This window comes from Spathaspora passalidarum (genome assembly GCF_000223485.1).
Source record: "Spathaspora passalidarum NRRL Y-27907 unplaced genomic scaffold SPAPAscaffold_4, whole genome shotgun sequence".
NCBI lineage: Eukaryota > Fungi > Ascomycota > Pichiomycetes > Serinales > Debaryomycetaceae > Spathaspora > Spathaspora passalidarum.
Window position 1 is genome coordinate 297,315 of NW_006767428.1, and position 12,815 is coordinate 310,129.

General features: G+C 37.0%; 5 protein-coding genes across 5 annotated transcripts; 4 read left to right on the top strand and 1 right to left on the bottom strand. All coding sequences in view use genetic code 12, as the record gives it.

The window, feature by feature from the left end:
* Positions 1–2,671: 2,671 nt before the first annotated feature.
* On the top strand, positions 2,672–5,058 carry RMT2 (protein-arginine N5-methyltransferase; the record flags this gene model as incomplete). The annotated part of the gene is made up of 2 exons (XM_007375229.1): positions 2,672–4,954; positions 5,006–5,058. The coding sequence occupies one exon, from the start codon at positions 2,698–2,700 to the stop codon at positions 3,934–3,936; it is 1,239 nt and encodes a 412-aa protein (XP_007375291.1).
* Positions 3,945–4,937, bottom strand: TFB3 (TFIIH/NER complex subunit; the record flags this gene model as incomplete). The annotated part of the gene is made up of 1 exon (XM_007375230.1): positions 3,945–4,937. One exon carries the CDS (start codon positions 4,935–4,937, stop codon positions 3,945–3,947), a length of 993 nt encoding a protein of 330 aa, XP_007375292.1.
* Positions 5,059–7,821: 2,763 nt separating the features above from the next.
* On the top strand, positions 7,822–8,853 carry SPAPADRAFT_61118 (uncharacterized protein; the record flags this gene model as incomplete). The annotated part of the gene is made up of 2 exons (XM_007375231.1): positions 7,822–8,171; positions 8,304–8,853. The coding sequence occupies 2 exons, from the start codon at positions 7,955–7,957 to the stop codon at positions 8,798–8,800; spliced, it is 714 nt and encodes a 237-aa protein (XP_007375293.1).
* Positions 8,854–9,513: 660 nt separating this feature from the next.
* SPAPADRAFT_61120 (palmitoyltransferase) lies at positions 9,514–10,880 on the top strand (the record flags this gene model as incomplete). The annotated part of the gene is made up of 1 exon (XM_007375232.1): positions 9,514–10,880. One exon carries the CDS (start codon positions 9,567–9,569, stop codon positions 10,812–10,814), a length of 1,248 nt encoding a protein of 415 aa, XP_007375294.1.
* Positions 10,881–10,897: 17 nt separating this feature from the next.
* SPAPADRAFT_61121 (uncharacterized protein) lies at positions 10,898–12,370 on the top strand (the record flags this gene model as incomplete). Its single annotated transcript, XM_007375233.1, has 1 exon — positions 10,898–12,370. The coding sequence occupies one exon, from the start codon at positions 10,907–10,909 to the stop codon at positions 12,269–12,271; it is 1,365 nt and encodes a 454-aa protein (XP_007375295.1).
* Between the last annotated feature and the right edge of the window lie 445 nt (positions 12,371–12,815).

Sequence of the window (12,815 nt, forward strand, 5' to 3'; positions counted from 1 at the left end):
TTTCGTAATTTTCCCCCGGAACAGGTTTATATGTGACCCAAAAAACTTTAAACTAAAAAATAAATGACATGTATAAAATTAACCAATTCCACCCTGGTGCCTTCCACCGAGGATGAAAGGTGAAAATATTATCAAATATTGGTCCAAAATAATATTCTTAATCACCTCGAGCAACCCGAAAAACTGGGGCGGACGGTAGATATTAAATTAATTTACCAAAAAAAAAAGGAACGTCGGTAATTAAAGGTTAAAAAAAACTAACCCCAACCCAGTAATGTAGGTACATACATTAACTCCTGGAAGTGCCTATAACAGAGCTCATACGTACTCATGCAAATGAATAAAAATTAATGACATACAGCGGATGAATGATATATACTTCCCAACACAAAACTCTTGTCTTAATTTCTTTCCTGCAATCCCATGCACAAGTTCTTCTATTATGGATGATCGGTAGGAGGATACCGGCCGAAGCTAGAAAACAAGATTACCTAGGGGACCTGAATGGTTAAAACCTGTAAAGGCTCTTTTTTTTTTGTTCTAAACTATGCATGAAAATATTTCTTCTATTTTTTAGGCAAAAGTTAATTTACTCAAGCTCAATTGGGTTGCACTGGCAGCAAGTGAAGTTCAACATGACCCCAGATAACGCCTCAATTAATATGAATATTATGGAAGAGGTGTTCACTTACGTTTGTTGCGTTAACACTACTCTAAGCATATTATTTACCCCCTCCGAAGATATCTCCTAGTGTACCCCATCTATCGCTACGATTTCGGTACATACTAACATGATACGTAGTTCCATAGATGATCCGAAACCTAATTCCGCAGGACTTGAAGGAACCAATATTTTTCGCTAGAAGTACTGTTCCTGAAGAACTAGGTTCATTATTACCCTTCCTAATTGGGCTTAATAATAGTGCAAAATATCAGGCTAATGGATACATATTTTTTTTTGCAACTTAGTTTTTGAAAGAGAAGATCGTAAATTTTGTTTGCGCGCAGCAACTAAATGCCTTACGGAGGAATTCGGGGGATTATTTCACAGTCAATGGAAAAAGGCTATGTACATGAAGTTGGGTTCTGCATATGGTCCAATCCGGATAAAACCATTTCCAATTAATTAACTTTTTTATCGTTTAACTTCCAACAATGGGCTTAGATCGCCTCAAATTTGCGCATCTCGATTCCCGTTTACCCATGGAACAGTTATATAACAAAAGACAAACAAAGCCTGGAAGTCAACCTGGCTTCGACCCCTGGCTGATTTACAATTAGAAAAACAATCGTTTTGTGCCCGAGTCATACACGGTTGGTAGGAGTCATTACCCTAATTTAGGTTTAGATGTACGGGTAAAACCCAGATATTTCGGATAATAAAACTTTAATTCTTCCATGGATGTGCCTTCCTAAAAAAAAAGAAAAAAGAAAATCAAAATTAGAAAATCGTATGATTTTTTTGCAAAGACAAGTAATAAAAAAAAAAGTGTCCTGTATAGTTGACTTCTCCAGACAGAAAAAACACCTGTTTTATTTTTTTACGCTGCAGCGATCCATTGTTTTGGATGACTCGCTTACTGCAGCTCATTGTTTTCCAGATATGGAAGCCGTACTTTGTTGCAAGTTCGGTCAGGTTGAACTGCTCTTTTTTGCAGCGTCAACATACATAACTTCGGGATTAATTATTTCACCAGGACCGGTTTTGCTTGAGTATGTTATGGGTCGAAATAGCACGAGTACAAGTGTTACGCTCCAAACGTTTGTGGCCACCGCACAAAGGCCCTGACTAGTCACAAAGAAATCGTGACTAAACCACATCCACAATTATTTCCTTTGTTGCTTTACTCTTGCTACCCCCTTATAGTTAAGTTGCAAAAATATTGCCCCTTGTGAATCTGTCTCTCGTTTGTCTCAACGTTGCTGGATATTGCAGTACAAGGGTAAAATCTTTAGCTGTAATGCAGTCGGTTGTATCTAACATGAACTAGCATATGAGAATGAGAGAGGGGGGGGGGGGAGGAGAGGGAATAGTGGTTTGCGAGATCTGTCTCATGACTTTTTCTTTTTTTATCAGTGGGGTAAAAACATAGGCTTGACGGTGCTTTCGGAGAAATTAAATTGCGTTTGTGATACTTTGGGGGTTTCTGATGATAATTACAACCGCGGTGGGGTTATGTAACTAGGAATATAAGGTTTGTTTATATAGCCAATTTCCGATCCGCATACAAAGGGATTGCTTTTTTGCTGGTAAGTATTTGCATCTGATGATTTATTATATATGGGGAATGTTTTTAATCTAACTTGAAAAAACATAATGAATTCTATTGGTCAGATGGTGTTGATTTGGCATGTGCACATTAGTATACCTGGTAACTGTTTATCGTCAATGTAGTTGACGGTATGTTGTAAATGCAACTAACCTTGGCAACATTTACGAACTATTGTTGAGCATACTTCTTCTAGTATTCTCTATTTTCATGTACTATTGACTATTTCAATCTGATCTAGCAGGGATTGATTCTTCTACACTGTCACACCTTTGTAATGATGACATTACAAGAATGTCTCTCTTTTTTTTTTTGCTAACTTATTTTTTTTTTTAAAGGAGACATTTTTTTCTCAAAGTTGATCTCCGCGACATTTCACGATGACCTTAAAATTTACAACTACACCAACACCATCTCATAGTCAAAAATGTCCGACTTACATGACTTGTGTAGATTTTCTACCCGACCAATAGATGAAAGCTACATAACTCAATTACATCATTACCTCAAAAGTGGGATCCCTGCAACATATACCGTTGAAGAAGCCGCTAATTATATCAATGGCATCGAAGAGACTCCCAGCACCACTACTACTCCATTGCATTTAATATGCATGAATGTTCCATTGGGTTGTACTGATGAGGAATTAGAAATTGTGGAAAAAATGATTGAGATTTTGTTGGAGTATGGAGCCGGTTGGTGCTTTACCGATGTCAATAACGAGACTCCTGGTTGTATTTTGATTAGAAGAGGGTTGAAGCATGTTGGAAAATTGTATCTGCAGATTGTTGATGCTGGGGTGAGAGCGGAATTGTTGTTGAGAAAAGTAAGTGATTATGATGTGGAATTTATTGATCCTGAAGACGTGGAAGCTCAACAGAACGAAACTGTTGAAAGCGAAGTAGTTGTGGAAAGCAAAGATAGTGAAATTGATGACGCACCAGATGCGCCATCCCAAAACCAACAATCGTATCTTAATACCAAATTAGAATATGTTGACGATGCTCTCGTCACCAAAGACAGAAAAGACGGAGTAATGATGGCATGGGAATCCGATTTAATGAAACTTGGATGTGATTCCCTCTTTAAAGGTGCTATTCTCGATGGTGATACCAAGGAAATGGATTCAGAAATCGTTGTTTTAAACATTGGTTTTGGAATGGGTATTATAGACACTATGATTCAACACCAACATCCTACTAAACACTATATATGTGAAGCACACCCTGATGTTCTTAAGAAGCTAAAGGACGATGGTTGGTATGAAAAGCCAAATGTTGTAATCTTAGAAGGAAGATGGCAGGATAACTTAGATGAGTTATTATCTCAAGGAGTATTCTTCAATGGGATTTATTACGATACATTCTCAGAACATTATCAAGACATGTTGGAGTTATTTGACTTTGTAGTTGGATTGTTAAAACCTCACGGTGTGTTTTCATTCTTTAATGGGTTAGGTGCTGATCGTGAAGTCATTTACGAAGTTTACAAACAATTAGTGGAGATTGACTTGAAAACATATGGATTGGATGTTAAGTTCACTGAAGTAGAGGTTCCTGAATCTACATTGAAATCCAACGATAAGAGTGTTTGGGATGATGTTAAGAGGTCTTACTGGTCTTGTCCGGTTTATTACCATCCCGAAGCTAGATTCATAGATATATAAATTTATTATTATACAAGAGTTGGCTTTGCCAGTGTTTTCTCCTGTTCTATTATACAACCTAATCCAATAAACGCTTCATCTAATGCACGTTCGTATACATGATTTAATCTCCAACCAGCACCAAGGAATTCTTTCACCTTTGCTAATTTGTTCATATATGGATCGTAGTAACTTCCGTGTGAATTGTCGGTATCCATTATTTCTTCGGCATCAAGAACAGGCAACATGGTGTATTTCTTATTAAGATCACGATCACCTTTGAACGGCGTGAACGGAGTTTGTACTTCCTCAGGCAAATGTTTATGGAATGGATTTGCACTGTTGAATTGACGGTCGAGATTCTCATTTATACTTTGTAATTGTTTACGCCTAGAAGTTAATCGGGATTGTTTTTGAACCTCCAATTGTTTCAATATTTCTTCCGTTGTTTCGCTTGAAGTGGCCATCTTATCAAGCAACTTCTGCTGTTGTTCTCGTTGGAAATTCAAATCTTCAAGATCCATCTTTTCTTGAATCTTTCGTTTCTCTTGCTTCAACCTTTCCATAGCTTCTTGATATTTCACCAAATCGGCACTCTTTTCACTCTCCCTCATATTCTTCTCAAGGATCTCCAACTTATGCTCCTGTTCGTACTTGTCCAATTCAGCAAGGGTTTCCACTACATCCACATCATTATTCAATTTAAACACAATCTCCTCTATATTCTCCAAATACTGATTATACTCTTTCAAGCTGGGAAAATCCTCCTCGGTCTTATTATATACATTGCCCACTTTCTTGCGTATGTCTATCTCTCGTTCAATCCTCAAATCATCAAACACTTGCTGCTTGAACTTGTTCTTACGCAAAATCTTGCCACATTTAGGATAAGGACATGGTGCGGGGCCTAGACTGAATATTCTGTCTACACAAGATTCGCAGATCTTATGATAGCATTCGGGGTTAATGAGGAAGGTCATGTTGGGGGATAAATATTTATCGGTCTTACAGATCGGACACATGTCCTTAAGTGCTTCATCTGAATGAGTGTTAGTAATTGTATGATAATAGTTTGATCGATTATACTTGCCTTCTATTATTTCTAGCATGGTTTCGGTGTGTGGTTTAGGTGTATGAATTGATGATTTCTAATCAAACCATTATAAATTTTAGTGTAATTGATGGGTGTAAATAATTTCAGGAAATTTTGTGATCACGTGAAATTGTGCTACCAGTTGCGGCTACAAAATCTTAAACATTCGATAACTTTCGATAAGCTATTGCACAAGTAAAATAAACAATGGCTGTCTATATTCCATGTTGTTGAGCAGTTAGGCCACAATGGAGAATATGAATTTATTGCTTCATACGATCCAGCTATTGAAAGACACACGCTAGATCCTTATTCTACAACAGCAGCGACAAAACCAGGACCAGCAATCCTAATAGCTAGTGGTAGCTAAATAAAATAAGCTTTGTACTGATCTAGTTTCATTGGATTGGAGTGGGATTTACTCACATCAATTAATATAATCCTGCCTGTATTCCACGCTGTTCCTGATGACATGTCTATTTCCGCTTCTAAAATTGCCAAACCTTCTTACTCTGCCTGAATCATATGATCCTATTGCTTATTTACTTGATTATGGATGTGCGTTTATAAAGAATATAAATTAAACCACAGTTCTATTCTATGCTTTATTTCAAGTGCTTATATATAAGATGTGTTCATTTAGTGCATAATGTTAATACTATATTATCTTTTTGTCAACAGAAAAATTGGGTGCAAAGATACCATCGTGCGAATAAAACCTTCCGCGGCTATTCAACTTCCTTGTTACGATGCCACAATAGGGTGAGTAGAAACTGGAGTATTCAAAATTTGTATAGTAGAACCTTTCAGCTTCCAGTTTGGTTATCCAAAAAAAAAAACCTTGTGTGCTAAGAAAACTTTTTTGGAAAAGACTTAAGACAACCAAGAATTTTTGCAACCAATCTCTTCCAAAAAAGGATCTTGAAAATCTAATTGAAAAATATTATTCAAATACCAAGATATTTCTTTACACCCTCAACTACTACTTGGAGACTTGTTTTTATAATCCACGAATTTTGTGTTGCCAAGTGTAGTTATTTAAAATCACACTATTTTTGGGGTTATATTGTAAAAACCAAGAGATTGAAACAAGATTAGCAAGAAATGCTGGTTCATTTTGTATGACCAATAAACATGAGCAATCCAAATTGTATAGAAATATCTTAGGTATAAATATGCCTTGTAATTCCCCTTGAATTGTCAATCTCTATTTCTTACTATTTTATCATCAACTATATTTCTTAGCACTTTCGTTTAATTTTACTAGAAATATATTTTGCAATCATGAGATTATCATTTGTTGGTACAGCACTTGCTGTCTTATCGTTAGTACAGGCATTGCCATTTGCAATGTACCTTGAAGGGAAACCATTCCAATATTTAGCTGTTCAAGAAGGTAAGACACGAGGTGAGAAATCTACAATTATGCTCATCAAAAATGTACTTGATGATGATTTACCTAAATTTACCTTAGCAGAAGGAAAGTTGAAATATAAAGATAAGTTCATTGCCATAAATATCGATATTTTAAAGAACCTAGACCTAAAGAATACTAAACTTGATTGGGTGGAAAAAGAAAAAGCTTTTGGTACATGGTCCTATAAGTCAGGAAAATTGACTTACATTTTCGAAATGAAAGTTCCAAAAATTAAGGATCCTGGAGGTGGTCAAATAGTTTCATCTGAGGAATTCCATCTTTGTAATGATTTATCATTTAATGTTCGGTGCAATCAGAATGCTGAATTTTCTATTGACATTCCATCATCTGATATTGTTGCTACTCAAGGTGGTGATTATTTCATGTCCCATGATGCTGATTATAAAGCAATTGTAAGCAAGTCTACTAGGTATTCCTATCGCTTGCAGGGCGCAACAGATTCATTGATTATTAAAGTTCAAGGATCCATAAAAAAACTTTTGATCCCTGCATCTCCGAATATTAACCTTGAAGACGGTACTTTGAAACCTTCTCAAAGCTTATTTGTTTGTCCTCTGAGTCCAATCATCGTTGCTAAGCATGAAAACGGTTGTGAAGCACTTGAGTTCAAAGTTCAACCACACCAACCTGGTACAATTGACGGCCCAAAATCGATTAAAATCAATTATGGTTTGAGTAATCTGGGTTATCTTTCCTATGTGAAAGTTGACGATGAAAATGTCAAGAGAGATGATAAAGAAGTTCCATATTTTTCAGTTGGAGAGTCTAGTCCTGATGAATATTTCTTTTTGGAAAAAGATGCCCGACTCTTTATTAATGAAAATGCAATTGATTTAGTTGATGACGTTTTGACATTAATAAAAGATTTAGTTCCTGAGGATCATGAATGGATTCTTGTTGATGGTAAATTAGAATTGCATGAGTGGGCTAATTCTACGGCTGTGCTTTTCTATGTTTGCAATGGTAAGATTGTCTCTACGTGTGGTGGTGCCAGTAGTCTTAGAATCAGTTCTATTGAACTTGTTGATTATGTTGAACCAGAAGAACCAGAAACCCCAATAGAACCAAAAACCCCAGGAGAACCAAAAGAATCAGAAAAACCAGAAGAATCAGAACCCCCAATAGAACCAGAAACCCCAGGAGAACCAAAAGAATCAGAAAAACCAGAAGAATCAGAACCCCCAATAGAACCAGAAACCCCAGGAGAACCAAAAGAATCAGAAAAACCAGAAGAATCAGAACCCCCAATAGAACCAGAAACCCCAGGAGAACCAAAAGAATCAGAAAAACCAGAAGATCCAGAAGATCCAGGAAACCCAATTCCGGTGGATGACGAATCAAAACCATTCAAGCTCTTTATCAAAACCGAAGATTCCACCTTTAATTTCCATGTTGAAAATAATCAAGTGGTTGTGGATAGAGGAGAACCTTCTGAATTTATAATTCAAGAAGGAGGTGAACTTACTGCTGATGGTAAATATATTGTTATTGACGAACAAGGTAAGCTTATGACTACTGATGATATCAACAAAGCTACTAGAATTTGGTCAATTATCGATGGTAAGCTTGATTTGACAAGACCTACCAAACGTGCACTTGTTGAATTTATTATCTGCAATGATGGTAGTGTCTATATTGGTGGTTCAGACGTCCAGTGTGAAATATATCCCGTCCAAGCTGAAAATGTGGAAGAATCTTCTAGTTCCAGTGAATCAGGAACCACTGTTGTAGAAAGTACTGACGAACCACAACCTACTGTTGTACAAAGTACTGATGAACCACAACCTACTGTTGTACAAAGTACTGACGAACCACAACCTACTGTTGTACAAAGTACTGATGAACCACAACCTACTGTTGTACAAAGTACTGACGAACCACAACCTACTGTTGCTCCAGGTACAGAAGAACCCCAAACCACTGTTGCTCCAGGTACAGAAGAACCACAACCCGCTGACTCGAGTGCAACTCACTCTGGTACTGACACTGAAGATGGCGAAGTCACTGAATATACAACCATCACTACCGATATCACCATTACCATCACTGATTGTGACGAATCAGATAGCTGTTCAACCACTGAATCTGTCAAGAAAACTACTATTGAAACTTACTATCCTATTACTGTTGCCGATAATGTTCACACCATCACTCTTACTAGTTGTGTTGAAGAAATTTGTATTGAAGTTACCAAGGTTATTGGTCATCATCATCATTATCATGATACTGTTTCACATTTAGTGGCAAACCCTACTAATGCAGTGCCAGTACCATATGTTGCTAACAGTGGTAATAGTGCCTATGTCAAGAATTTATTTGCTGTTGTTGCTATGATTGTGCCAATGTTAATCTAATCTGTGTAATTGTTTTGCTTATTATTATTATTTTTTTAATTGTTTAGTCTTTGAAGTCAGGTTCAGACATTGAGGAACTTGCGTAAAAAGAACCTGACTTGGAAAATAAGATTGTTATACTGCTGTGATTGACTATATTAGTCATGTAGTTGTTAAACTGTTGGACTCCGCCAAATAAAAGAAGTTTGACGTTTTGAAATACTTAGTTATAAGTATTTATTTATTTTACAGATCAAGAAATTGTTATTACTGTGTTCTATTTTACAAATCCATTATGATCGCGATCCCTCTTTCATATTTAGTAAATCTTCTAAAAGCCAAAAACTAAACGTACAACTGGATCATAGACTGGTTATAAGAAGGAAAGAAGAAATAGATAATGTAAAATGCATACTCGGAAGTTTTCTCGGTGTCTGATACATCATCCTTCACTTAAACAATGAGGTATTTATTTCACAAAGTGACAAGCCAACTAACTACAATCACAACCAAACTAAATAACTCAGCTCCTGCATTTCTTAAAACTGATGACCAAGTTCGTACTTTAACAACAAAAATAAATAATGCAACATCTGCGCCCCTAAACTTCGTAATCATACCTATTCATTGTTATAGTAGATATTTACCCCGCGCACGACCTTAGCACACAACCTGACATTTGAATGGTTGTCTGGATGAAATAGCAATATATAAATATATATTTAAAAATCCCTAGTGCAAGTCCTTTATAGAATCTTCTACTTTCAATAATCAAAGAGATGTCATAATGATGGATGTCAGTAAGTTTGCTCTATGTCAAACCCATATTGCCAAAACCGCCGTTCCCATAGCTATAATCCTAGGATTCGGGTATATGAATTATGCCTGTGGATACAGACTAGGATATAAAGAGATCTACATACACCACAGTCATGCTGTGGCAATAGTTTTTTGGATAATATTTGGAGTTTTACAACTCACGGTGTTCTTATATTGGGGATTAGTTGTATTTATCGGACCCGGAAAGTCTCCACGGTTCCCACCTTTGGATATATTAGGCACGGGCAAGTATGAAGATGATGATGTATTAACTCCCGTTCCGGACTTGTTCTTTTGCGATGAACTGGGATATCCCTACTACGATGCTCCTACTCACTCCATCAAGATTGACCGCACATTTTACCTGAAGGATGTGGGGTATAATGTTTTAAAGTTTGATCATTATTGTCTTTGGATCGGCACATCTCTTGGCCAGACAAACTATGAGTTCTTTATAAAGTATATGATTTGGTTCATGGTGTTGTTCTTTTATGATATTATATTTACTGCATGTTACACTCGAACAAGTATAGCCCGGGGACTTGATCATAATTTCATTGCCATATTTGTATTATGTGCATTCTGGATAATCATGATCGGTGCATTGTTTATTGCTCATGTGAGATATATAAACTGTGATATAACCACTCTTGATGACATTACGAAACAACAGAGAGAGCGTTATCTCCGATGGGCTGCCCATAACACTTCCGAACAAGAAAAACCAAACAAACAGCAAAGCAAGTTTGTCGCATGGTGTTTGCAGAGTAAAACAGCACCACGATTCGAAAGCGGGCGCCGTTTTGTTAATGCTAAATCAGGAGATCGTCGATATGTTGTGGAATATAGCATCTACCAACATCCATTTGATTTAGGGGTCAAAAAGAACTGGATTAATTTGATGTTCAATGGGAATCGAAATCATGGCCTACCTGAATCGTACTACACTAATTTGCGATTATTTTTGTCGTTTTATGCATTGGCGGTTCCATACTTGGACATTCCACTTTACTTTATCGCGCGAAGGAAACTCATAGAGGGAATAGGAGGAGAACCCGACGAAGAACAAGGCAAGAGAGAATACTTGACAAGATTGTATCATATGTATTCCAATTATGTAAGTGATGATTTCAGAAAGTTTATTGATGACAAGATAGCCAAGGGAGAATGTTCTATTCCCAGTTATTTGAAGGAAGCAGTTGATGGTAAACAGTAATGTATAGATTTTATTTATTTATTTTTTTTTTTTTTTTGCTTCTGCTCACTAATCTAATCTCATCTTCATAACATGTTCTTTTTGTAAGCAATATGGACTTTCTAGGAGAAATTGTGGAACACGAAACGGAAACTCCTCAAGCACCAGTTCCTGTATCTACGGGTGGATTTCCAGAATTAGGAAAACTCAAGCAAAAGAAAGTATCACGATGGAAGCAAAGGTTAGACAAGACCAAATCGGAACCCCCAGCAGATCAAGTGCAAGAGCAAACACAACCAGAAGTGCAAGTCCTCTCGGAAGCAGAGAAAATCCATCGGGAAAATCTTGAAACAATGTCTAAAATGACTCAACAAGAAATTCTTGCCGAACAACAAGAATTACTCGAAGGACTTGATCCCAAATTGGTCCAAAGTTTACTAAGCAGAACTAAAAAGAGATCTGACCATGACCATGACCATAAACACGAACACAGGCATGAACATGCTGAAGGATATAATGGATGGATTGGTGCTGTTCGTACACCCCAGGGATTAAGTGATTTATCTCAATTAGACAAGGAGGATGTTGATAAGGCGCTAGGAATATCTCACGACTTACCCATTGAGGATATCAAAGAGAGAGACCCTTCCAAGAAATCAGTCTCTTTCGACCAAACAGTCAAGACAGTCCGATATGAAGATTTAGACGAATCAGTAGAGTTGGATCCAAACGGATGGGAAGACGTGACTGACATAAACGAACTCATCCCTGACGAAATCGCCCCTGAAGAATATCAAATAAATCCAGAAGAACCACAAGTTTCTGTTCATTTCCCAAAACCAAAATCTGATGATCTTGATATTAATGATCCCGATTTTGACACAAAGCTTCATGAAAAGTATTATCCTGATTTACCTATTGAGACAGAGAAACTATCATGGATGAAGCCAGCACCTGAAACTGTGGTCACTACATATGAATCAATTTCCGATATGAGATTTGATTTCAAGGGTGATATCGTGGAATTAAGAGACCTGGATGACAAGCAAGACATTCCTACATATATGGGATTACACCATCATTCGGAAAATCCAAATTTGGCAGGATACACTCTTAGTGAATTGGCACATTTGTCTAGATCAGTTCTTCCTGGACAACGATGCATTGCTATACAGACCCTAGGTAGAATTCTTTACAAGCTAGGATCTCATCACTATAGCATTGCCAAAACAGATAATGAGCAATTTGATGAACAAGTTCAAGAAATGGCCAATAATTTCGAATCTATGATTTGGGATCTCATTGAAGAGTTGAGAATAGTTGATTCGGTAACTGAAGCTAGTGATGAATCCAAAACGAGAAACCTATCCGTGAGAAATTATGCCATTGAAGCATTATGGTTATGGAAAAAAGGAGGAGGCAGACCAAAAGCTGCTCTCAAGACTGAAGAAGATGTAGTCGCAGAAGCACTTAGATAGAGTAAATGTAAATAAACATATAGACCAGAAGGAGTAGGTATGTTTGCACTATATATAGCACAAATCCACTCGTTCGATTAATTTCCAGTCAGACAATCCGAGCAACCTTGTGATAGAAGATAACTGTCTTTACAGAAAAAAACCCGTGAAGGCAGACGTTCTTGATACCACACTGGAACCTGTCACATCTTAAAGAGAGGAAAGAAAAGCAAGGTATTCACCAGATAGTTCGACATTCAGAACGAATATCGAACCCAAGCAAACCCACAAGCTCTCTATTTCCACTCCCGCTTTTTTGACCCATTCCATCAATACCAAGTGAATTCTCAATACAAGAACTGTATCGAGACCTGAGATTTCAAAAATAGTCATGCTCATACAGACTGGCACTTCCAGAATTAGAATTCAGAACGAATCCTATCTAGATGGTCAGAAATATGGCTAAAGCTCGACGGACCTTAATAGTATTACCTTTCTCTTCAGTATCTGACCATTGGAACTAATCATTATTCGCTATATGATGATATTAGTTATTCTTCGCATA